The sequence below is a fragment of the Nesoenas mayeri genome (genome assembly GCF_963082525.1).
Source record: "Nesoenas mayeri genome assembly, chromosome: 10".
Classification (NCBI taxonomy): Eukaryota; Metazoa; Chordata; class Aves; order Columbiformes; family Columbidae; genus Nesoenas; species Nesoenas mayeri.
In genome coordinates, this window is record NC_137560.1 from 6,585,125 (window position 1) to 6,609,560 (window position 24,436).

The 24,436-nt window shown below is 41.3% G+C and overlaps 1 protein-coding gene across 2 annotated transcripts; it reads right to left on the minus strand.

Moving 5' to 3' along the window:
* Window positions 1-592: 592 nt before the first annotated feature.
* On the minus strand, window positions 593-22,811 carry SHISA5 (shisa family member 5). 2 transcript variants are annotated; one of them, XM_080350388.1, is made up of 4 exons: window positions 22,765-22,811; window positions 6,632-6,747; window positions 5,372-5,590; window positions 593-3,506 (listed from the first exon to the last, which is right to left on the minus strand). In XM_080350388.1, exons 1-4 carry the CDS (start codon window positions 22,806-22,808, stop codon window positions 3,427-3,429), a joined length of 459 nt encoding a protein of 152 aa, XP_080206514.1. In that variant the 5' UTR covers window positions 22,809-22,811; the 3' UTR covers window positions 593-3,426. The 2 variants fall into 2 exon arrangements, with proteins under 2 accessions (XP_080206514.1, XP_080206515.1); XM_080350389.1 differs by lacking the exon at window positions 22,765-22,811 and adding an exon at window positions 22,065-22,093.
* Between the last annotated feature and the right edge of the window lie 1,625 nt (window positions 22,812-24,436).

Here is a 24,436-nt window from a genome sequence, read left to right on the forward strand (position 1 = left end):
TATTTTCAAGTGAAGGACTAGTAAGTCAGGGGCATTAATACAAGATTCTGAAAGCATTTTTTCAAACCTACTGAAAGTATACAAATCCATTAGTGACGATGTTTTCACACAGAGCAGAAAGTATCACTTACCGTATGTTGAATCTGTCACATTGATATAGGAGGCACGGTACTCAGCACAAGTCAAAATACGTGTTGAGAAGATATTAAACTTTAATCAAATTACGGACTTCTTTGAAGTCGACACTAGAACTTTTCAAATGTCTTGGGATTTGTTGGCTACTGCATTTGAACTTCATGCATTTAATTTACTCTTTATGCTGGACAAGGACTTGGAAGCAATCCTTTCAGCTTAGCTCTGAAGCACTGCTAGAAAACCTTTCAGGAGCTTATAGTGTCCTTGCTTTATGATGTGACCTGTAATTTTCATTAGGCTCCAGTATCTACTAACAAAAATAATATTCATGATACAAGATGACTTAAAAGTACAACTGGTAACATCAGCTGTCAAACACAATGAAATATAATGTACTTTTGTAGATACACTCATAGATAATGCTGAAATTGTGGCTAAGAAAACCAAACTGATAGAATATACTTAAAACACTGCATTTATTACAAAGGTGCAGAAAGTTTATGCCATTTCTTTTGAATACTTACATTTAAACTACAAACAAAATACAAAGCTAGGTTACAGTGTGTAATAAAATCAACAATGATTATCTAGTAAATTCAGTACAGAGTATTCTACTGTACTTAATTTCACAAAACATTTCTGAAACAAAGGCACTTACAGAATTTTAAAAAATGAACATAGACTCTTTTGACATTGAAAATTTTAATTCCATTCCCCCTCCCCTGTGGAGAACCGACTCATCAACATGAAGGCAATGGCTGCTTGGCGTGACAACTCAGCAGGGCTTAAACTATAAGTCTATGGATCAACTTCTCCATCTTTCCCATAACCATTCCATTCTTTTAACCACATAAAACCAAGTTTCAATGGGTTGCATGGCGACAACTTAATAAAATTTGGTCCTATGCCTCATTGTTAACGATGATTCATACATTAACAATAAGATCTGTCTGGTCAGGCGCTCCAATTATGAAGTGAGGAAGGTGAACGATTTTCTTTCAGAGTTTTGTAACTGAAGTGGTAATACTACTACTAAAGTAACTCCTCATATAGCAATGATCCACCTCTTCACTTGTATATAGTTATTAGCATATGTTCACTGAAGGAAAGCTATACATTTTCAGGATCTTTAACCCTATCCCTCATCTCCTCCCACCACTCCACATACAGTGGGGTTCAGGGCAATTTATTTGGTCTGTACAACATCTACACGAAAACTTCAGATTTGGGGACCTCTGCTGTTGTCACTTTGCTTTCCTACAACCTGTTCCTTTGGGATGATGGCAGATGATTGAGCCAACTTCTTGTGAAATTGCAGATTTTCCTTTTATAACCATAACATAACCCTACTAACAGTGTCACAAACTGTGTGCTTTGTCACATCAGACGGAGGAAAGAAGGAGAGGTACAGAGTGACCACCTCACACAGCCAAACGTAGGAACAACACTGTCCCTGTGCTCGGCTCGCTGGCTGCACCTCACCAGCCAGACTCCATCCTTTCTGCAGTTATTCAGCTCCCTCCTGTGCATAAAAGTTCCAGATTTCTAGGGAAACACTTAACCCCCCATACAGAAGACACTGTCCATTTTTGGTTGTACTCTAGCCATTAACTTCAAGACTCTTAGAAAGGTGTAACACAAGGGCACAGGTTGTCATGAATCACAATGCTAAAACTTTTCTACAAGTTTCTTCTGAAATGCCTTGAAGACGTTACTGAAAAAATGATCGGAATAACCCAGAAATAAACGTAAAAAATCAGGAAGAGAAATAAGGCTGCCTTTGACAGCAGCCGTTTCCATCCATCATGAGGTAAAACAATGCCACTATCTATGTTTTTCAAACAGTAATACACCCTAAATATAGAATTGCAGGACATACGGCTTAATGGCCTCTCTAAGAAAGTAAAAACAGTGTATGAGATATGTCAAAATTATGTCACCAATTATGTCACCGTGATACATACAGACTAGACAGCTCTTCTGAGGAATAACACATTCTATTTCAATGTTAGGAAAGATAGAATTGTAAAGTACACTAAAAAAAAAATAAATCATGACTCTTTTGATCAATACCAGGTGTACAGAGCCAAAAGCCTTGCAAACAGCAATAATAGTCGTGGGGATGTCTCAGGATGTTTCATGACTGCAAGCACTACCTAGTTGAACATACCTTACCTCGCTGTGATCAGACCCTACCACTCTTCCTTCCCCTGAGTTCTCGTTCTCTGCTCAGCTTTATGAGAATGTTGAATAAAAGGGTGGTTTAATCTCTCCTGTGTGTTGAGCTGGGATTTCTTATCCCCCTCCTGCATATCAGTATTCAAATGAAGACTGAGTTTATAAAGATCTGTCATCCCCAGGTTCCTGCCAGCTGCGGTTCTCACTACAGACAGTGACAAACCCTAACCATTTAAAAACCCCAATCTACTTCTGACATCTCTCCTGTAAATTAAATTCCTTCCCTGTGATGCGGCAGGACTGAACATTGGTAGGAGCTTCTGCTTAACGTATGATTAAGGTGCTAATTTTTCTTCCAAACTCATCAACAACACACAACTTAAGTACATTGTCCAATAATACTTGGACAACAAATACTTGTCCAACAATTTTTGTGAAGAATCCTCAGGTTTTCAGCTTTTGATCTGTTTGTCCTACGAAGTGGCAAAGAGTTTGGTTTTGTTGCTCATTTCTAGCTATAAATTAAAATGGCCTGAGAAAACACCCAATAAAAGCACAGTTTTAAAGCCTTAAAATTGGGAAAGAAAATAAGGAAATTATTAACTTATGCTACTTACCATAGAAAAACGCAACTAGTCCAAAGACAATTAAATGTGGTTTGCTACCCCTTACTGAAGGCAAATACGTTTCAAAAACAGGAAAATTCCCTTCTGAGTGGTAAATGAAATGTATTACACTATAGCTTACCTAACAATAGTAGCTTCAAAACAGGCAGAACATACATAACATGCATCAGGTAGTTTCTTAGAGATTAAGTCTTTATGTTTTAATACTGTGCAAAAGATTGCTACAGCTTTGGGTGTCTGACAATGCTCTTCTCGTATATAGAACAAAATATCTTTTTGTATTTGCTTGAGGTATAAATTAAAAACCTTTGCAAGAAAAATACTCTTTCCTCGTACTCACATTTAAAAAAAAATAAGGAATTAATTTTCACTTTACTGAGAAAAAAGACTGCTGTCTTCCAGAAAAATATACTGCAGGTGCACAGTGTAAACAGCACAAATTATATTTTTAAAAGTTTTGTATGCAGAAGCATAGTAGAAGATCTTTTCAATAGACGGGCTTCTGAGGATCCATGTAAGCAGGGTTGTACGGGGGCTGGCTGACTGGGTACGGTGCTCCCGCACCAGCTGCAAAAGCAAAACACAAGAAAAAGCAGATTTGTACAATTTATATTCCAAATTCTACATCTATAACGGCAATTTCAGTTTTGAGTACATAGAGGTTCAACTTATCTAGCGTCTTAACTGGATTTGAGAACAATTTGTGCAAACTCATAAAGCATCCACATTTCAAAAGAAAGATCACAAAACCCTTTGTTCTTGTGGGTTTTTTTTGATGGTTGAGTGTAGATGTGTATTATGGTAGCCACAAGAACATGGTTCGCCTCTGGGGAGAACATAGTCTACAACAAAAGGAATGGTTCTGGTCAAAAAAAACAGCTAGTGGAAGTCAGAGAAGCACAGACAACAGCATATACCTACAGTAAGCCAAGAAGTGAAAATAAACCACTGGGCAAAGGACTAGAGAAAGCATCTCAGGACTCCTTCAGAGAAAATGCTTTCCCGGGAAGTTGCACAGAGCTAATTTAAAAAGGACAATAACAGTGGAAAAAATGTCCCCCCACTAACTGAGCACACATTAAAGAGTTTGACATAGATACTGTATCACTCAGAAGATATCCTTATTTTCTAGTATTGTGAGACAGGCTGCTCTCTTCATTTTCAGGTGTCTTAAATAACACAGCACCTGATCGGATCCCTAGAATGTACAGATGTGCTCATCTTTCGCTGACCTTGTAAAGTGAGTGGGTTTGGCTCCTGTGTGACAGAGCAGGTATTCTCTCCCTTGCCTGTGACCTAATTAAGAGACTACCCTTTGGTTAATAGACAAATAAAGGAAAGCATTCTCATTTTAAGGCATTCTCAGCTGGCAACATGGAAAGTGCTTCAAGATTTTCCCAGGAGAACAAAAAAAAAAATATATTAAAGAACTAAGAAACCAGCAACAGTTTGAGAAACCAGCGAGTAGGAGAAGCAAAGCTGATTGGTTCCCTCACATGATAAACATGAGGCCAAAGTGCTTTGGGGTAATCCCATAAAACCCACAACTTCTTCAGAGTTTACAACAGAAAAATAAAGTCAACAGGCTTGCCAAGTCAGTGTTTTTACATGGGGGGTTGGTTTGCACATTGTTATTGTGCAATTTCTACCTAAGACCATGAACAGCTATTTTACATTTGAGTTGTCATGAAAGAGTTAGTTCCTAAGGGCACTGTCTACTCTTAAGGACCACGCTTTGCTTGTTACTCAGAAGGATGCACGGTGAGTTCTGTGAGAGGATGAAGATCCTGGGACAGACAACAGCTGAGTTCTGGCCTCTCTGAACAGCCAGGAGAACAGCTATTCCCAGCGGAAGTGGGAATTAGTCACAGCAACAATGGAGCTGCATGAAAACAATACTGTGAAAGAAGGAAAGCAGAAGAAAAAAGATTCCGATAATTCTAACTGCTAGTCATCAGCAAACTTGTCTGAAGTTGATCAGAGACTCTGTATTCTATAAACATAGTGATGAACTACTAGAAAATGCCATTTGTGTATAGACTGAAACATCTAGCAAATATTAGATTAGAAAGGGTGTGTAGAAACACTCAACTACTATGCATATGTTAACTGGACTTTGATCTTAATATGAAATTTCAGCTGAATTAGTAAAACTTTCTACTGGATCCACTGACAGTCTGATATGCCACCAGACTTTGCCAATACAGCTCCAGGTACATCTCCTCTTGCCATGCTTAACACAGAAATGGTGATGGGGAAGTTTCAGCAAGGGTGAATCACAGCATCCACCATAACCCCAGTTTTACATAATTTGTCTACATTTACTTAATATAGTAAAAGAAAATAATAAATGTAAGTAATAGAAGATGGACTCTAAAGTGACTGTCTCTTCAGCTGTTTCAGAGATGAAGGAACACCCAGCATTGCCTTACCTGCCATCGTCTCATGATAAGCTGGGGGTCCTGATGGCTGCATGGGGTAAGGGGGGGGATATTGTGCAGGGTAGGGTGCTGCCGGCATGCCCGGCTGTGGCTGGATGGCCACCGGCTGGTATCCTTGATACGGGGCGACTGGGTAGCTGGGTGGCACTCCCTGTTGTTGGGGGTATGGAGCATGAACCACTGTTGTGGCCGTCGTGGTGGTGACAACAGCTACAAACAAGCAGAAGGAACATGGTTAGTGCTGGTGGTTCTAGGAGATCACCTGGGACAGCCAACAACAGTCATGTACAAAATGCTCTCTCTTCAAAATCTGGGTAATTTCATTTCTGAAGTTCCACAAAAGATTTAGAAACCTGTGCCTCTGACTATCCCACCAGTGGTCTCGCTGGTAATGAGAGCCCTTGCATACCGGGACAGCAGCCAACTTATCTCCTTGTTTCACAACCACAAGGAGCAAAGAATTTTTCTCGGACCGTTCAAAAACCAGGAACTCAATCCTGCAGCCAACCGATCTATCATTTGGTATGAGACTGGAAAAACTGCTCATTTTTAAATGTGATTGGCTTTTAAGGATTAAGGTGACAAAGATCTCCTTTATTAAGTAAGGAGCTTCCTACCACGACTGCCCAAATGAGTTTCCTTTTGTATGTTGTCTACACATTAATGCATTCACATGTTGGTAGCTCAGTCTTCAAATAACAGTCAGAAAGGCAAATACACATTAGCTCATCAGTTCTGGTAGGAGCTGACGTTGCATCATTGGTTCATTTCTTTCACTGGGAGAAGATATAACACTTTATAATAAATTGCAATAATTTGTTTTCAAGATCTCCTTCCTCTTTATGCTACAACTATAGACTTTGCTCAAGATTGCACTGTTGCAGTCCTGGGCCTGTGGCATATTTTTCAAGTATATTTTTTAAGATATTTGGAACCAATTTGAATTTAATTCTATCCCCCACTCACTTCAAATCAAAAAACACACACACAAAAATCTGAAAATCCACACATTAAGGGGGTGAGGAAAGAGACCTTCCAACTCCTCCAAAAATATCCCAAAACATTGCTCTGCAACTTCACATTCTGAAGCAGCTAAACTGCTTATTTTTCATGTTTAGATATTGCAAGTTTTGTAGCAGAGATGTAATGCAAGATCATTTTCACCTCTTATAAGAACACAGTTTTCCAGAAAAAAGAAAAAAAAGTCTTGTTCAAATATATGAAAAAGAAAAAAACCACACAGGTACTTACGCCGCGGTCTTCGACACGCTTTGTACAAACAGCAACATGAGCAGGTGAGGCACAGAATCAGAGTAACTGCAATCACCGCAAAAATACCAATTCCAATCGCAACAAAGGTTCCAAAACTGCAAAAAAGATACCACCAGAAGTAGTTAGTCTTTCACGCAGATTTATTACCCTTTACCATAACCTAACATTCTGCAGCAAACACACTGCTGCTCCCCTAATCTGTTACTCTTCCTACTTCATGCATTCAAACGAGAATCAATTGTTAAATGCAGCGCCAGGTGAGGTCAGGTCTGCAAGTGAGTTGACCAACCCGACAGAGAATACATTCCCCTGTACAGAAAAAGGACCCAACGCGAGTCTCTGATCCCTCTTGTTTTAGTGTGACTGCAGCTCTTGTCATTTCAGTGCAACTGTGTCCCTTTATGCGTTCCAAAAGGCTACAGCGATAAGGTTTCAAAGCCACCAGTTTGATGATCTGATTTTCCAAGCATTACTGGTCTGCTCTGAACACCCAGGAGTGTCTGAAATGAAGCGTCCCAGACCCTGGGGTGACGGTGAGTTCTTGGCACATTTGCAAGAGCTCCCAGCCCAACCTTGAGATGATCTCGGTACTGAGCAAACCCCTCCACGCTGCAGATTCTTGGCGGGTTCCTTGTGTTCTATTCCCTCACGCTTGGCATCTTTAGAAGCCACGTTTCACAAGATTTGTAAGATCTGAAATTCAGCAACTTTACTGCAACAGCAAGTATGTTACAGTACATTATGGGAGACAGAAACACTGCTAAACCACAGAAACCTCGTCTGGAAGGGCCAAAGATCACACCAGCTTTAACCTTTATAGTGAGTATCAAATGATGGAGGCAGATGTAAAGCTTCTGTAAAGCATTAAATGCCCAGTGACAATTCCTTTTTAAGTGTTAATTCACATGATTTGTTTCCTACTGCCTGAAATTAATAAAACCCTTCTTCCATAGATGGCAAAGTCCCCAGCATTTTTATTTCTTAAAAAATGAACCAGGCATCAGTTCTGGGAACAATTGCAGGAAGTCAGGTTTAATGAACAAGCAGCTCTAAAATAATGAGTAAAGCACCAGTTTTATATCCATCCTGTTTTTGCCCCTTCATAGAGATTGTGGCTACAGAACTCTTTACGTTTTTTCCCCACTCAGTTTCCTGTTAACAGCTTTAAATATTACACATCAACTTTGACTTGGCTATGAAACGGCCACCAAATGTGAAAATTGTTTTTGAGCATCAGTAACACTGGAAGGTTAAATCACTGACAGAAAAGAGGCAAAGCGCTTTATTATCCTTAGCCCAAATTCAGAAGATTTCACCTCAGTCTTCTAGAGCAACTTATGTTCAGTGTCCAGCTTACTGAGGGTTAAGCATTGACATACAAAACACATTCAATTTAAAACACATTTTTTCCCCCTAAGAGAGGTTCCATCAATTTTATTCTCTTTCTGCAACAGCTAGAAGAAAAAGCTTGGTTCAAATCTCTTTAGAGAATCTGAGCAACAATTTTATCTAACTGTAACTAACTTGTGCAGTGATTTTGTGATGTACTAAATTAACGCTATGGAATTTCTCCTCAAGTACTCAATCTGATGCTGTGCATTGCCTACAGTCACTGCCCCCAAGCATTTCTGTCTGAAACAGGAACTGCTGCAGCCTCCTGAAGTCACACAAGCGAGGTCAGAAACACTGCCAGGAAAGCAAACAGGTGATTGCAACACAGCTGAAAAATGTCAAGATGTGCGCATGCTTTGTCATGTTTATTTGCACCTTTACAGTATCCTAAGTTGCACATGCAAATGCCTTCCTAACTATGCTGCATTTAAGTGCTCCCCCCTTCCTCATGAGCACTAGTTTCACTTCAGCCCAGTAAAGTCAAACCCAGCTCATCTCCATCCAAAAATATCTTCTCTTACAAGACTGGTATAGAAAGGAAGATAGAAATGTAATTTCAAGAGTGGGGGAGGAAGGGGGGAGAGATAAACACGCACAATAATATCGCATCCTGAGATACAGGCTGCCTGCTGTCCATGAGGCCAACAGCAAACATACACCAACTTGGTTTGAAAACACACATTGAATACTTGTTTACATGGAAACTTATGAGATTTAAGAGTGACCTGTGGAATTCAGATCAATTATACAGGGTCCTTATTAGATACTAATTATATATATACATATACACACTGAAGAAGAGAAAGAGAGAGAAGTGTGCAGACGGATTAATTCATTAGACTTAACCATACTGATTGCAATGTTTGCAAGAAACAGCATGAATATCTGTAACAACCTATGGACACCTCTGGAAACTGCCTGACAATCAATGTTAACTACAATTACTGCCGCTTTCAGAGTGACAACAGCATTTTCCTTGCTCTTGCTGCTTTCTGTATCAACCTGAGAAAGCTCTCTCACTAAGGAAGTTAATATTTCCATTACACACAATTATTACCAAGCAACAATAGCAGAGACAACAAAAGAAAAGTGTCTTCCAGGTTCTTCCTTGGGCTTTTTCCCCAGTAAAGAAGGAAAACACTTTTTTTGCTAGTGAACTATGCCCAGGAAAGAAATTATTGTTTGAAGGAAAGAGATTAGGCCTGACAAGGACAGTTCGGATTCTCCATTTCTACAGACAATGACCCGCAAAATCAAACAAACCTGAGAAATGGACAAAACAGACAAAGTGGAGCAATGTCTACTCATCCTAAATAAACTAGCACAGCAGCAAACTGGCAGACAGCCCTTATCTTTACCCAATTCCATTGTAATATGAGAAGAAAACAGCAGGAGCCCACCACCAGCGTATAAACATTGGTCAGTTTGAAGCATAAGCTCCATTTGCTTGTTTGGAATAAAGTTTTCTGCTTGCTAAAGCACATATCTCATTGCCTATTTACTATCTCTAATAAGAAAAGCAACAAAAGCAAAGCTCAGGGGAAAACAACCCCACCATATAGTTATTTTCACCAAGCTGTTAGAGACACCCTGTGCGCTTTCATCATCTGTCTGTGTCTTTGCTAAAATGACATGGCCACAGCAAGATGACATTTTGCATACGTGTTTTAAAGAGCTAAATGGAGACACATATTTAAAGTACAGGTGTGTCAAGTGTGTACACTTCAGAGTGTGGTTTTTGTGTGTAAACACCGTGATTCGGTCCTTCCCACTGAAACACTCTGTGATTACTGCTGACCAAATTATAAGCCTTCAGAAACAGCCCAGTGAGTGAAACAACAGATGGGAGTCAGTTCTTCCCCGAGTTTTCTAAGGAGTGTACATAACTGGATTACTGTAGGCATTTTATCAGCTGCTTTAGAGCAGAAGCATAATTTTCCCACCCGTGCTTGGGCTCATGCAGACTAATAGAGCGAAACAGCAGAAGGCAGCGTGACATGGAAAACAAAACTGTGTGCTATCAACTTGCTGCACCACTCTTCACCAGTGGAGCTCTGCCATATTTTCTTTAACCATTCCCACTGATAATCAAAACTAGCAATACTCTTTTGGAGTATCTGAATGGCCAGGGACTACCTTACTGTAATAACGTCTGTCCTTTTACTGCCCCAGCAGTACTGAGCATTCCTGAACATTCACTAATATCCCACTAGTGAAACTGCTGAGAAAAGTGCAGGAAGGCTCACAGTAATAGAAAATGTTACTCAAGCGAGGCCAGAACGGTGCTCGGTATATTTTACTCAGTGAACCACCTAAGCTTCAGGTTGTAAGATACTCCAGTTATTGTATTAAGACTCTTGCAGTGTGCTAACTCTAGAAAGCCTATACTCCTTTCTTAAATAAAACTGTTACTTCATTTGATTGCTTTCATTTGATGAATCTGTCTGAAAAGACTCCTAAAACACCTGGAAAAAATACATTCACATTAAATGATAATTTAATTACCAACTGTTAGCACTACACATAAATGAAAAAGACAAGACATAAGACTGTAGCTTAAAGATTCTTCCACTGAATAGTTAACCAAAAAAAGAAAAAAAAGAGAAAAAAAAAAAAGAAAAATCAAACAACCCCCCCCCACACTTTACACCCTGCGTTCTGCAAACAAACTTCAGAAGTCAGGGTGGCCACGGCACCAGATCAGAATGCTCTTCTGGCATCACAGTTTGAACGGGTTTCCAGACTCCCACATTATATATACCATAGGCTCTAAATAAAGCACACACAGTTATAAACAGCTTGAGCTCGTTCACTGCCATTTCCTGCTTCCTTCTCTTCACAGAACAGCTAACTTTTGCCAATAATTTAATAGAAAACAAAACTGAGAACAAAACCAAACCCAACAGCAGTTTTACTGCAGCAATGATAAACTGCAGCTTCCCATAAAATCATGAGAAAGTGAATATGAAGAGAGGACCCCTGCCCCTTCCTACCACCACTGCTCTCTTTCCTGGGCCTGCTCCACTTCTACCCCTGTTCTCTCACCTTTGGAAAGCACTAGATTTTAAGTGTAACGAGCACTCCTCGCAGGCTCACCTTACCTTTACAGCCTTCTAATCATTCAAAACCTGTACGAATTCACAAAAAGGGAGTTCTGTGCTCGGTGCCTGTTTTACTCCTTTTTGGTACTCAATGAGCTGCAATGGACATATTAAAATGAGAGAATCAAACTCATTTGTAGAAGTTAATTCTCAAGGCAGCTGTTAATATGAGAGTTCTCAAACACTGTCAAGTGGGAAAAAAAAAATGTAAAATTCTTTGAGCGTATTTAAGGCCTTTTAAAATATCCAAGTTTCAATTTCAGTAACATATTTCAAAACCTCAATATTTTGAGTCACTTAAGTTGGAGACATTTTGTAAGCGCTGCTGTAAAGGAAGTTTTTGCCTATCTATGCATTCATGACAATAGTGCACACTGCAACTCTTGTCTCTAAAAAAGAAAGAAAATACCCAAATGAACAACAACAGGATCACTTAGTTCTGAAAAAAATAGTTTAAGCAGCCTATTTATTTTGCAAGGTTCAGTCTATTCCAAGATTTGTTCCATGCTACAAAAACACATGTTGGCAGGGTCCTCTTCAAAAGCATGGCTGGTTTTAAGAACAAACATTTACAAATACTGAGTAATGGCTGTAACACAGGGTGGTCTGGAAAGACTTCAGAAGATAATTTAGGCCACTCCTAAAAGTCTAAAAAAAATGAGTATAGGCGTATCATTCTTCACTGCTCCAGAAGAGGATACAGTTCCCAGAAATGAGTCAGAATGGTAAATGTCCAGACTTGCCCTGACCCAGGTACAGGGCATGACCAAACAAATCCCCTGACTAAGGTGATCCCATAAATCCAATATTTTAGTCACAGCCATACAATGCCACATACTGCCTCTAAAGCTTAGCAGGAAAATAAACTTTTTTGTTGTTCTTTTGTTTTAAAGAAAAAGCAACTTCCTAAGAGTCTTTCAGAGGGATTAGTTTTTATAACTTTACAAATAACACACTTCCTCAGCTTAATATTTTAGCATGAAGATTCAAAACATAAGAACCACTTTGCTAGAGACTCAAAACTAACATTTACTATTACACAAAAAGTAAACTCCTGTGAGGTTAACACTCACAGGAAAACAGGAGTGTGACTTTAGCACTTGATAGACTGACCGGACTATTTTAGCACAGCTGGACTTTGGCCTGCAGGAACTTCAGCACATGTGGACAATTAAAATATACACTAAAGAGTTAAGCCTCACAGTACAGGTGCAATCACACTAATTGCTGGTGCCAGCCATGGTCTGCTCCAGCCACTTAACCCAGAGCCTCCCTTCCCAAAATGAGAACTCTGCATGATCAAGAAGTGTCTAAGAAACAAGGGTCCAGTGATTCCTGTGGTAGGCAACAGGCAGCTTAAGACTCAGATTGAACAGCATGGTTTCAAAATTATGAAATCTTCAGTAGTTTCATCAGACAGGCAGGTGTGAGTAACTAATTCATTTCAGAAGCGACATAGAGCAGTGAAGTGTGGACTGGAACAGCGATGTCTGTGTTGGTCTTTCAGACAAATGTTAACTCCAGTTAGCACTTGAGAGTGTCCCTCCAAGGGTCCTGCCCACAGACAGCTCCTTAACATGAAGAAAATGGTTTCATTTCATTTTGGTTAACCCATCAGTGTGGTACCAGCTCAAGTAACCACTAACTGTAAACTGCTAAACTGCTCCAGCATGGACACCCATCAAATGCCACTGAAAACCAGTAAAACTTGTCGCGACTTTCCATAGTACTTTCTGGGTACCCTCAAAAAGAAGGGAAGTTCCCAGCAGCAATCCCCCAACACAATCCCTGAGCCACCTCTGCTCACCTGCAGCCTGAACAACCCTGAGCCATATCCCCCGTGAGCAGCTGAGCACAGCCCAGTGACCCTGAGCATCGGCCAAGGGGCTCTGCCACGACCAACAACGCCACGGTAAGCCAAGGAGCCCTGCAACTGCAAAAGTGTTACAGAAAAAGAGAATACACGAGTCTTTTGAGAAAAAGTTTGCTAAATATGTACTGAATGGGTCCTTTTTATATTTGTTCAAATGGAAAGCTGATGTGGGTTACTTTAAGCCCAAAATAATAAACTTTAATTTTATACACAAGACCTACAGGAAGTAAAACTAATTACTACTTTTTTAAAGGATGCTAACATCTCGATTTCTTTAAGTAACATGTAACAGGCTCTTAAACAGCCTGTATGAGAAAGTGGAAGGGAGGGAACTTCCTGGAGTCTGTAGTTTTACACCCGGATCCAGCAGGGTATTATGGAGGATGTATACAAGCATCTCTTCTTGGCCTACGAACACTTCACTTGTACTAAATATGCCTATTTACATAAATTCCTTTGTAGTGCAAACTAAAAATACAACTTTCCAGGGAAGTTTACCAGGAAATATGTTATTGCACACTTCGTAGACAGTTAATTGCTATAGGTAACTGCTACATTAAAAATACGCACATAACAAGCAGAAAAAACTCAGGGCTGCATTCAGCGGGACTAAAGTATTTCATCAATGGTGCAAGAATTAACACTGCAGCTTCAGGCAGGTCACAAGAATTTTGGGCAAGTCCACTAGACGCTCAGTATAAAAACTGGCCTTCAACACAACAAGCTCTTGCTTCTACAGATAATAAATAAATTCAAAATGTTCCTTCAGTGGCAAAAAGAGAATGTAGACTGATTACAGGCATGGACATTTAAGGCAAATACAGTGAGTCAGTTCCCCTCCTACTGTTATTATCCCACTTTAATGATACAGCATGTTACCACTCACCCTAATTGAAATTTTAGACTAACATAAAGGCAATGGGAGGGATTTTTCTGAAGTGGTCTATGGAATTAACAGAATAAGTTTAACAGAAAAAAAAAGTTAAGTACTGCAGAAAATTTCCCCACCTCAACAACATCTGCAATACTATGAATTTGCTACTGTCAATACTATACTAATTCTAAAAAGCAGATTTAAGTAACTAATTAGGAACTAGCTTGGCTAAAGAGTTAATGTTTTAAATAGTTTCTTAAAAAGGATTTTTTCTGGCAAATTGCAGCCTGGTGTATGACTTGCCAAACACACTGAAACTGCAATCAAAGGAAGTTTAGAGTAGGTTACACCCACCAGCTTTGCTTAGCATATAACCCAGCTCTTACACAAAACACACCTCCTTCTTTACCCACATCGCTCACGTGTCATCACATACATGAAAGTTAGAAACACAAAGTTTCAATCAGGTAAATCAATTATCCCATATGGGTTTTTCAAGGGGGTATATTCCAGTTAATATAGACTGACTTACAAGATGCTTAATACAACTTATTACAATACAAACTATAATAACTGCAACTATAATCACTGGGAAAACTAGTTAACCACCCCAAGAAAGAAACCCAAACATACTGAAAACCGCTCCTAACCTGCTTGGTCTCAATGCAGCAGCAATTTCATTTGTTTCTTCAGCCAACGTGGCAAGCTTGTCAAGATGATCCTGGATCTTTAACGACATGTTCAGAATACAACACAGACCTCCAAGCCTCTGTAGTCTGTATCTGTCACTATTCCTGTCACTAGTAAGAGCACTAGTGTGACCTGCATCTCCATGTCCTGTCCTGTAAGAAAACATAAAGCTAGGCCTTGGACCTTTGAAAATGGGCTTTAGGGTTAGAAGCTGGGGATTATCCATTGGGCACTCAAGTGGCGGGTCTTCACACTCCCATCCAGGGCACCCCAGGCACATGGGCCTCTAGCCTTTGCCAACATTATGGGTACAATGCTGGCGGAAGGCAGCTTTACCATAACATGTTGGCCTATGTATGTTCGTAATGGGAATTGGCCCTTCTGGTCATTGGCTGTCATGGTTTAGCTGCCTCTGGCAACTAGACCCATGGCAACCGTTCACTTTCCTTTCCCTGTACCCAGTGCCATGGCGAAGAGGATGAGGAAAACAGAGTGTACTGGATGCCCTTCAAGTGAAAGCAAACTGTGGCCTGCACTCTGCTGCCAAAGGAATTGAGAATAACACATTAGCAGTATCAGCTGTGGCAGACCACTTGGCTGCCTTTGACTCCAGTTCTAGCACACCCAGCACGGCAGCAGCGTGACTTTATTCAGGTCACAATAGCCTACTGTTATCCTCCACTCTCCGCTGGATGTCCACACTGCCCACACGGGACTGTTAAAGGGTGAGCAGGTCTTACTGATCACCTCTTGGCTCTCCAGTTCACAAATCAACTTACAGATGGGAATCAGAGTCCTGGTTAGTGTGATATTGCCGCTGGTGCACTGTAGTCTCAGCAACTAGCACCTGCTGTTCTTTGACCCTCTGCAATACCACAACAGAAGGGTCCTCGGAGAGACCAGGCAAGGCAGACAGCTGTTTTAAGTCCTCAGTCTCCACAGTTGCTATGCCAAAAGCTCACCAGTACCCTTTTGGGTCCTTAAAAATACCCTCTCCTGAAGTAGTCTATGCCAAGGGTGCACAAAGCACCTGGGCCAGTCACAGTAGGGTGATTTTGCCACTCTTTCCAAGTTAGAGTCACTTCAGCATTTAATAGAGTCAGCTCCTAGGATCTCCAAGTCACTCCAGCAATGCTGATGGGTTCTGCCCCTTCACAGTTTGATGGTATTAGGGTACATTGCGCACCGATGCCAACTAAAGCCTTGTACTCTTGTGTGCCTGACATGCCAGGCCATCGAATCCACACAGTCCAATAAACCTGTTGTCTCTCTCCTCCACCTGGCTGAAGGCAGGGCCCCTCTAGTCCTAGTCATGGTATTCATTACTCACTTTTAGTAAAAATGAATCAGAAGTCCCTTCAAGGGGATCAGAGGTAAGATCAGCTCTTCTACTCTGTCTGGAAAACTGCCCACTGGAAACTGGAGCAGTGTTTTTCCTGGCAGAACCCCCTGTTGTGATTGTTTTTCCTTACAACTCATGTGCCCATGCCTCTAGGACTGAGGTAGGTTTTGCGTTCCATGTCCTCATGTCCCCTCCAATGGTCACGCAGATAAAAACAGACTTTGCCGCATTGTGTGTACCCTTTATACACTCCCTCTTGAGACAAAGAACACCTACCCCTAATATCTGAGATACTGGTATGTACAGGTGGGGAGTAGAACTTATCCTCAAATCACTGGAACTCTTGGGACAGTTTCTCAGCATGTCTGGCTGTTTCTCCACAGCTGAGATGCAAGCCTGTATGGAAGAACACAGGCTTTCTTCATATTGCTGGAGTTGGCCAGCCAATTCATCCATCATTTGTCCTCCACCTTCTTTCCAGGACATTACTGCCAATAAGCTGGCATATGACAACAGTGCACTCTGTAGAAACTTCTGACACATGGGTTGCGTGCACTGTACTTCACCTGGATCTGTGGGTAACAGCTCATTATTTGTATCACTATAAATCACTTTCAGCACCGCCAATTCCCTAAGATACTGGATACCTCTCCCCATGGTGGTTCACTTGCCTGGGTGACAGGGAACATCTTCCTTAAAGGGGCACCTTCATGCCTGACAGAAGGTGCCTTCAGAAGCTGAGGGCTTGTGTCTTTTTCCCCAACTGCCTTGTCAATGCCCTCTACCCTAGACAGGGAACCCAGGTGCTTGGCTTCCTTACCCTCTCATTCCAAGCTACCAGCCCCGTTATCTCAGCATCGGAGCAGCCAGGTAACAACGTGCTCGCCTGGACAGCAGCTGAAATCTTTTCACATATCTCACATTTCACGCAGGGATGGGGATTCAGTGATTATCTCCTGTTCTGCCTCTTCTTCCTGTTCTCGTGATGACCCTGGTTCATCATCATCCCTCACCAAGCAAACTGATTTTTTTCTGTATAGGGGGAACTGGTACAGACACGGGCTGTTTCTCTGGCTCAGCTGCAGTACTTGTCACCTGGGTTTGAGTAGCCACGTGCCTGTCACCTGGGTATGAGTAGCTGCAGTGTTTGGCAAGAGGATGGGAATAGCTGCAGGGCCTGTCGGTCTGTTCTCCCTCCCTTCCCCTGAGGGTGCTGCACAGTAGTGGAGAGTGTGGTAAGTTGTGCCTCTTAGGAACAGCCACAGCATTTTCCTTCTAAATAGTCTATCACTTCATCAGGGTCCTGTAGCTCCAAACCATTGCAGGTGAGAAGTTCTCTAGATAACTGCTTATATTCTCCCAGGTGCCATGCCACCCAGGACATCCAGTCGCAGGACAAACCTCTGAGCGATATCCTTAAAAAACCAAAATCTTTTGTAACTCTAAGCATAACTTGACACACATTCAGAGGGCATAGCAATGAGAGCATGCTGGCTTGAACATGCCCAGGGCGTTAAAAATTCTCAAACACTGTTGCACCTAGCCCGATAAAGGGGGAGGTGAAAGAGCGGGGGGAAGTATCCCCAACCCAACCTTCCCCATGGATTGGATGCGATTACTAATCAATGCCAAGAGGTGGTGCCCAAGGGATGGGAATGACAACAATCCCATACACAAATCCCGGCTTCACCATTTGGTCAGAGATGTTGTCATATCATAAGTCAATATTACACAGGACAGAAATATGATAACACTAATTCTTCTCCCAGAGGTGATAAACAGCACCACCAGGAATTTATACAGCATGTAAGAACTTAGGTAGCACAGCCATATGGGCAAGCAAAACAACATTGTGAACAGGGACTACTTAACTAATTAATAAACGCATACAACAAATTTTGGTTTAACACACTCTGGTCAGATCTGTCATTATCCCAACGCTTCATACCCCGCGTTGGGCACCAAAAAGGACTGTCCTGGCTTAGGTGCAGCTGGCATCTAGACGCATGGCAACTGTTCGCTCACTCCTCCTCTGATGGCAACACCATTTCAGAGTAGTAAACACTTGAGCACCGATGGCAAACTCCAGACCTCAGCTTGTGCTCAACCTCCCCCCGTCCCAGACAACATCTTGCACTCAAAACACAATTGCACCTGACTCTTGTTTCTTGGGCTACAGGACCCTTCTCTGAGCGTCACCCTGCCTGGGGCTGTTTGACAAGCTATCTCCAGACCCAACCTGCATGCTAAAAATTTACTGTTTTCAGAGTTACACTGCATAGAGGCATAGCAAAGCCCACAGAGATAGAAGACGGAACACTCTAGTAAGTACGTACAGTCAATGAAGTACACAACCACAGAAAAACGAACTCCAGAACGTAATCCAAGTGACTAATCTTACTGCGTCTTTGCATGTTTAGGCCAGGTTGTCTTGCTTTTTGCCATGAAACAGCCTTCTGTAGTTAGAAGGACACACTAACCCAACCGCGCACAACTGTCTCTCGAGCTGTGACAGCATTTTTCAATCTCTCCTTCCATCTCGGTTTCAGAGATGAACCTACACAAGCATTAAACCCCCTGCCTGAAGCAGGCAGCCGAGAACTCACTAATGGTAACTCACAACTGCTTTGTCAGCTTTAAGTAGCTTCCTCACTGAGAAAACAGTGAACACAAAACCAAATGCTCTGCAATACACGTTACAACTACAAATTGTACAAGCTTATATTTACTTTTCAGGCTACTAAAAACACAGAACAATTTTTTTTAATAGCTTCAATCCAAATCTCAGTTGTTTCCAGACAAGAAGCTTACATTCCTTAGTGAGATTAGCCTGTGTCTGAATGCAAGCCTTATAGAACAGGCTCTGTACGCAGTTTAACTCACTTATTACAGAAAATATTAAGGACCAAAACTGGAAAACAAGTCCTCTGCTCATTAAATAGAGACTGCTTACATTTCTAGAAGTTCTTTTCCAAGGAATAATCTTCCTAATTATTTTTTATCATTGACAACCTATTGAAGATGCCAAACACACCATGAAGTGTAAACTGAAATCTGTGACAGTGATAAGGGATGAGGTGGAGAAATGGGGCTTAGTTCAATATCACAGCATTTTTTACTTTGTCTACAGAGAAAACATGCTTAAAAACATCTAAATTGATAGATAGCAAACTAGGATTACCACATCCTTTAGAGTTAGACATTTACCAGTTCAGTAGACTATTACAGATGCTGCATTTCAGACAAAGGTGGGCAGAATGACATGGATTGTGTCCATGTCACAAAAGCAGAACCAAGACAAGACAACACATTGAGCAGCCCATGACAAAAATCAGAATGATTTCTGCTTAGAAAAACTGGTATCAGTTGCCCCAGCTACATTATTTCCTTCTGTAACTGTGATACAGATGTTCTGAATCACTTCAACTATTTAAACATCCAAATACTTCACAATTAGTTGAACTATGGATATGAGTCATCTAATCTCCTTTTCCAGTAAGAGTCACTCTTGTAAAATTGGCACACCAAGGCTAAATAACCACGTTACCAATGCATGTCAATTGTGGTTCCAGTAAATCGGTGCTCTGCTTTTCGTAGTTTCCTAAAGCAATAATACTATATACTGCAGAATGAAAGGGGAAGAACAACTAAATTAACCTTACTACTCACAATCCATCTTTGAAACCAGAGCAGATCAGGGGAAAATTCAGTAATCCAATTAAAAGGGGAAAAAAAAAAAAGAGTGAAACACCTTCCAGTAGTAAATCCTTGCCACAATGCATTCACTACCAGTGGAAATTGTACAAATTGTGTATGGTCATCTTACAGGCAAGGAAAAAAGGTGGCAAATTTAATAAGCTCATTGGTATGAAATCTATGCCTATGCTCTGACCTAAAAGTTCTGAATGATCTTTCAGAATTAAGCAACAATGGAAAAAGCCCAAATCTGAGTTAACGCTGACTTTTATACTCTTCCTAAAATACTTACATTTGCTTCCAAATGCAGTGTCTGGGAAGCACAATGCTTCCAAGTACTTTAAAGTACATTATTAAGACACTCTGAAGAATGTCATTTATTGTCTTCAAAACATCCAAAAGAAGATTATAGGACATGAACTGCTTGCACTGTGAACAACACTTAATAGAGTTGCCCAAAGCACCTCAACAGCACTCGATACTCAATATTAAATACTTAAAGATATTAACTTTAAAGGATACTAATGAAAAGAAACCTACTAAAAAAACCTGGTGCCTTCTTCACTTGGACTTCTGCAGAAGACTCCAGAATAAGCATGGCAAAAAAAAAAAAATCAAAAGTACAAGCAAACTAAAACCTCCTCATCTAGACAAGACAAGGAAGAAGATCCATACCACCATGAACCCTTCCCTAACACCGCCCCACAGAATCAAAGCATAATTGTGGCAGGTTTTGCAAGCAGGGAGAACAGACACCCCAGCTCACTCAGCCCAGTGGCAAATTCTCATGCAGTCTGTGATAAGCTCTCAGAGAGGTGAAATGCCCTTTAAAAGCCAGGATTTATGAGCAATGTGCCAGAGTAGTAGCAATGTAGGAAGAAGCAAGATGCAAGAATGCAGAACTAAATGCTTTCTGACCCTTAATCCAGGAAACCATCAGCTCCTCCCTGCGAAGGGCAGATTTGCAACTCATGAGGCACAAAGGAAGTTGCCCCGTCTTGCATCTCCTCCTGTTATAAACTCTTTAAAGACTAAGCTCCTCTTGCTGGAGATGCAAAGAAATATCTCAACTGACACCAGCCCTCCTCTCCAGACAGTAAAGTATGAAACATAATTATCAAGAAGCAATGTAAAACCTGTCTTTTGAAAAAAACTGGCATGGAGCATGAGGGTGGAGTATACCTTGCAGGCAGAAACCAGGGACAACTCTTCCAGAAGGAATACAGCTTACTACATGGTTAAAAAGAAACCAAAACACACACACAAAAAAACCCAACAAAAACAAAACAAACAAAAAATACACCCAACAACAACAAACCACGACCACACAAAAACCTGGGCAAAGTCTGTAATGAAACAGAAATCTACTTGATGTCCCACTGACCGCAGTCACAGAAGGTCCCACTCACTTTAATTCCCGAAGTTGAAACATTCTAAATAGAACACCTAACGTCATTAGTCACTTTGGACAGTTCTGGGATGTGGATGTGGTCTGGAGTCACATCCGGTTAGTTTTTCAAGGTTGGTACTTCATGAATAATTACCAACTTTCTATTAAAATTGCCTAACCAGAAAGCAAGGATGATCTTCAGTCTAAGCCTTTGCACAACACATTTTTTTTTCAAAGCTGTAATGTAACTGAAAGGTAAGAGAAATCACTAATGACCCGTTTTCTCAAGGACATCAATGATTCTGTCTTTATTTAGACATTCCACAGCTGAAAACAAAGATAACAAAAGCAACTTAGCTCCTACTTCCTAAGTGACTTCTGTCATTTACAAATGCACCTTTATGGACTGTGGGCCTTGGTTACAATTCCTTTAATAACTGTGCAGATTGGTTTGGTTTCTTTTATTTTCTGTGTTTTTTAATAACTATGCTTGCTAGCATGGAAAAAAATAGTTATCACATTCTTTACATTTAACCTTTATTACTCGCACAGATTCAATATCTCTGCAGCCATGAAGATGAGAAATGGAAGTTTTTTTCATATCTTTCTACTAAAAAATCCATCAAGAAGTGAGCACTGATTGCAAGATGAGGCTCATGCCTGCTGTATGCGAACCATTTAAAGATATTTAAGACAGGCCCATCAGTCCAGCAGAGAAGATGGGCCATCCCTCCTCCAAAATATTCCTTACATCAGTTCCTTGTGGAAGACTATTGGGCCAAAAGACGATCCACCACGTTCATGTGCCCTCCTCACACCGATGCCCTGGCCCTGCCACGGCAGCGCTGCCTCTAGGAGCCCGGGGCGAGGTTCCTTCCCACCGCGGGCAGCTCCCGGGACGGGCGGGCGCTCCCACCCGCTGTGCCACGGAACGGCCACGGCCCCGAGCACCCGCCGCCCCAGCCCAGGAGTCGGGGGCGATGTCGCTGCCGCGGCCCCGCTGGCTCAAGGCTCCCGGTGCCGCAGGGTCCCCCCGCCCGCCGCGCCCGCTCACCCCATGCTCGCCGCCTCCGCCGCCGCTCGCCCCGCGCCCGCCGCCCGGCTCCGCCCCCGCGCACGTCACTCCGCTTGCCCCGCCCCCTTTTAAAAGGGCCGCAGCCACGGCCGGGGCTCCTGTGCAACATCCACGGGTCCCCTTTTCCCGGAGTTATTAAAAAATACGATGTCTTAAATACTCATAGCTCAGAATTAACCCTTGTCCACGCTTTGTGGTCTTCCACGCTATGAAAAATCGGAACATTCTACAGCAGGAGTCTTGTAATCACCAGCACAGCGCACAGGCTTAAAAGAACATACTTTGAAATAGAACAACGAATATGGACAAAAACTAAGCGCAAAAGATGCTATAAAGCAAGGAGATGCTTCAAACAAAAGCAGCTTCTCTTACTGAGCTACTCTGGACATAACCTGTCAGTATCTACAAGTACAGAGCACACATGCTAATGCTTTAGAGGACAACCTCCCCTCCAGTAATAATACAGACTGTTACAGCAATCGTTGTGATCTAAACAGCACAATGTAACGTCTTCCTCATATCTGCTGCTTCAGGTATCACTACATGGACATAGAGTTCAAGTGCTTCACATTCTTAACACACAAATCAGTTTTTCATTTTCTATGAGCATGTATTAATTGCACAATGAAGAACCTGCAAATAAATACCATTTTAAAAGCTGAGACTTTGCATGCCTTACCTGGGGCCAGGAATGTCATCATCAGGGTCCGAAAAAACCCGCATGTAATTTACATTGCTCAAGTCAGCGCTCCTGTAGTAAGAGAATTCATCTCAAAAAATGGAATTTACAACTTATTGAAGTACCTGGCTAAATTCCAAATGCTTATGAAAGGTAATGTACATTAAAAAGAGAATGAGTATTTTTTGTCATCCTCAAAGATTAATTAAATCAGCCAAAAGTATCTGAAAATGCTAAAGAAAACATACACCAGTTCACGCATTGATTTGCGCACCTCATTCCATTTTATAGGTAAGTTACATGCATTAATATAGATCCCTGATACAGCCAGATACAGACCTGAAAGGTCCCTTCGTGAGGTTTTAACCATTAAAATGTGTATTTTTGCTATTTGAGAATAGAATTATAACCTGCTGCATACATTCACTTTGCCTCATACCTTCCACCAAGCAGATTACACTGAAATTGTTGTTCTTCACCAAATTTCAAGAACACATCTGAGCAACAGTACTGATGCCTGCAATCTCCGCAGCAGAAGTCGGGACAGGATTTTGCAGGTTGTGTCTTGCCATGACGATCAATATATTGCAGACAACCCTCACTCCAAACTGAAAAAAAGATAAAATCCAATAGTTAGTAACTAAAGAAATAATAATACAAAGTCTCTTTCTCATACTGACCAGTCAGGTTAACATTTAACTATATTTCAAGTATGTTGGTTAGGTCTTACAAATAAATTATTTCTTTAGAGTATGGCAAAGGCAAATTACTTGCTCCTTGCACACAAAGTATCTCATCTTCGTCAAGTAGCTCTTCCCAACTCTTCACACAGACACAAAGGACTAAACTCCATGCAAATATACTGAGATGAGATGATGAGATGAGATGAGATACTGGTGATGCTCCCTTCACTTCATCTGCTGGTGGCTACCAAATAACTATAAAGACTCAAAGCGCAACGTGAACAGCCAGACCTGTCAGAAATCCCACATGAGCCCTAATATCAGTTAGAAGAAAATGATACATTTTCCTAGCTATTTGACTCAATGCAGAAGGTGTAACAAAACCGCATTCACTGTAGATTTGGATTTCCACGTGACTTGGTTGTTTCTATCTGCTGCTTTGTTTACTTCACAGAAAATCCTGATCCTGTTAATCCATGGCATAAAACAGAGATGTCCTAAACCACAGATTCCAAGGATTAAAATTGGTCAAGTAGCATTCTGCAAGCTTCAACCAGTGCAGCTACAGTGGTAAGGAAATGGAAATGTTCACATACTAGGATGGGTTTCTTGGGGCACATTCCACACTTTTCAGCACTCCATTGGTCTGATATATTCTATATAGTACTGGCTGTTTTCTCTCTCTCTTTCCCCTCTCAAACCTGAATGACTGCAATGTAAGAACGGCACATTAAAAGCTTCCAACCGTCACCAAAGAAATACTTCCCAAAGCTTAAGCAAAAAGCATTTCCCAAGAAGAATCTTTAGCAAGAGTATCACCATAGTTTTCAGTCATAAACGCTGCTGGCAGCTGGTTTCTATTCCTCATTTTCCTCCCTATCACGCTATCAAAACATGCTGCAATGTTTTGCTACTAAACCACATTCCATCCGAGAAGCTCAAATTACTTAAGGTGTAGTTGTTCAGAGAAAGCAAATGAGAAGAGTCAA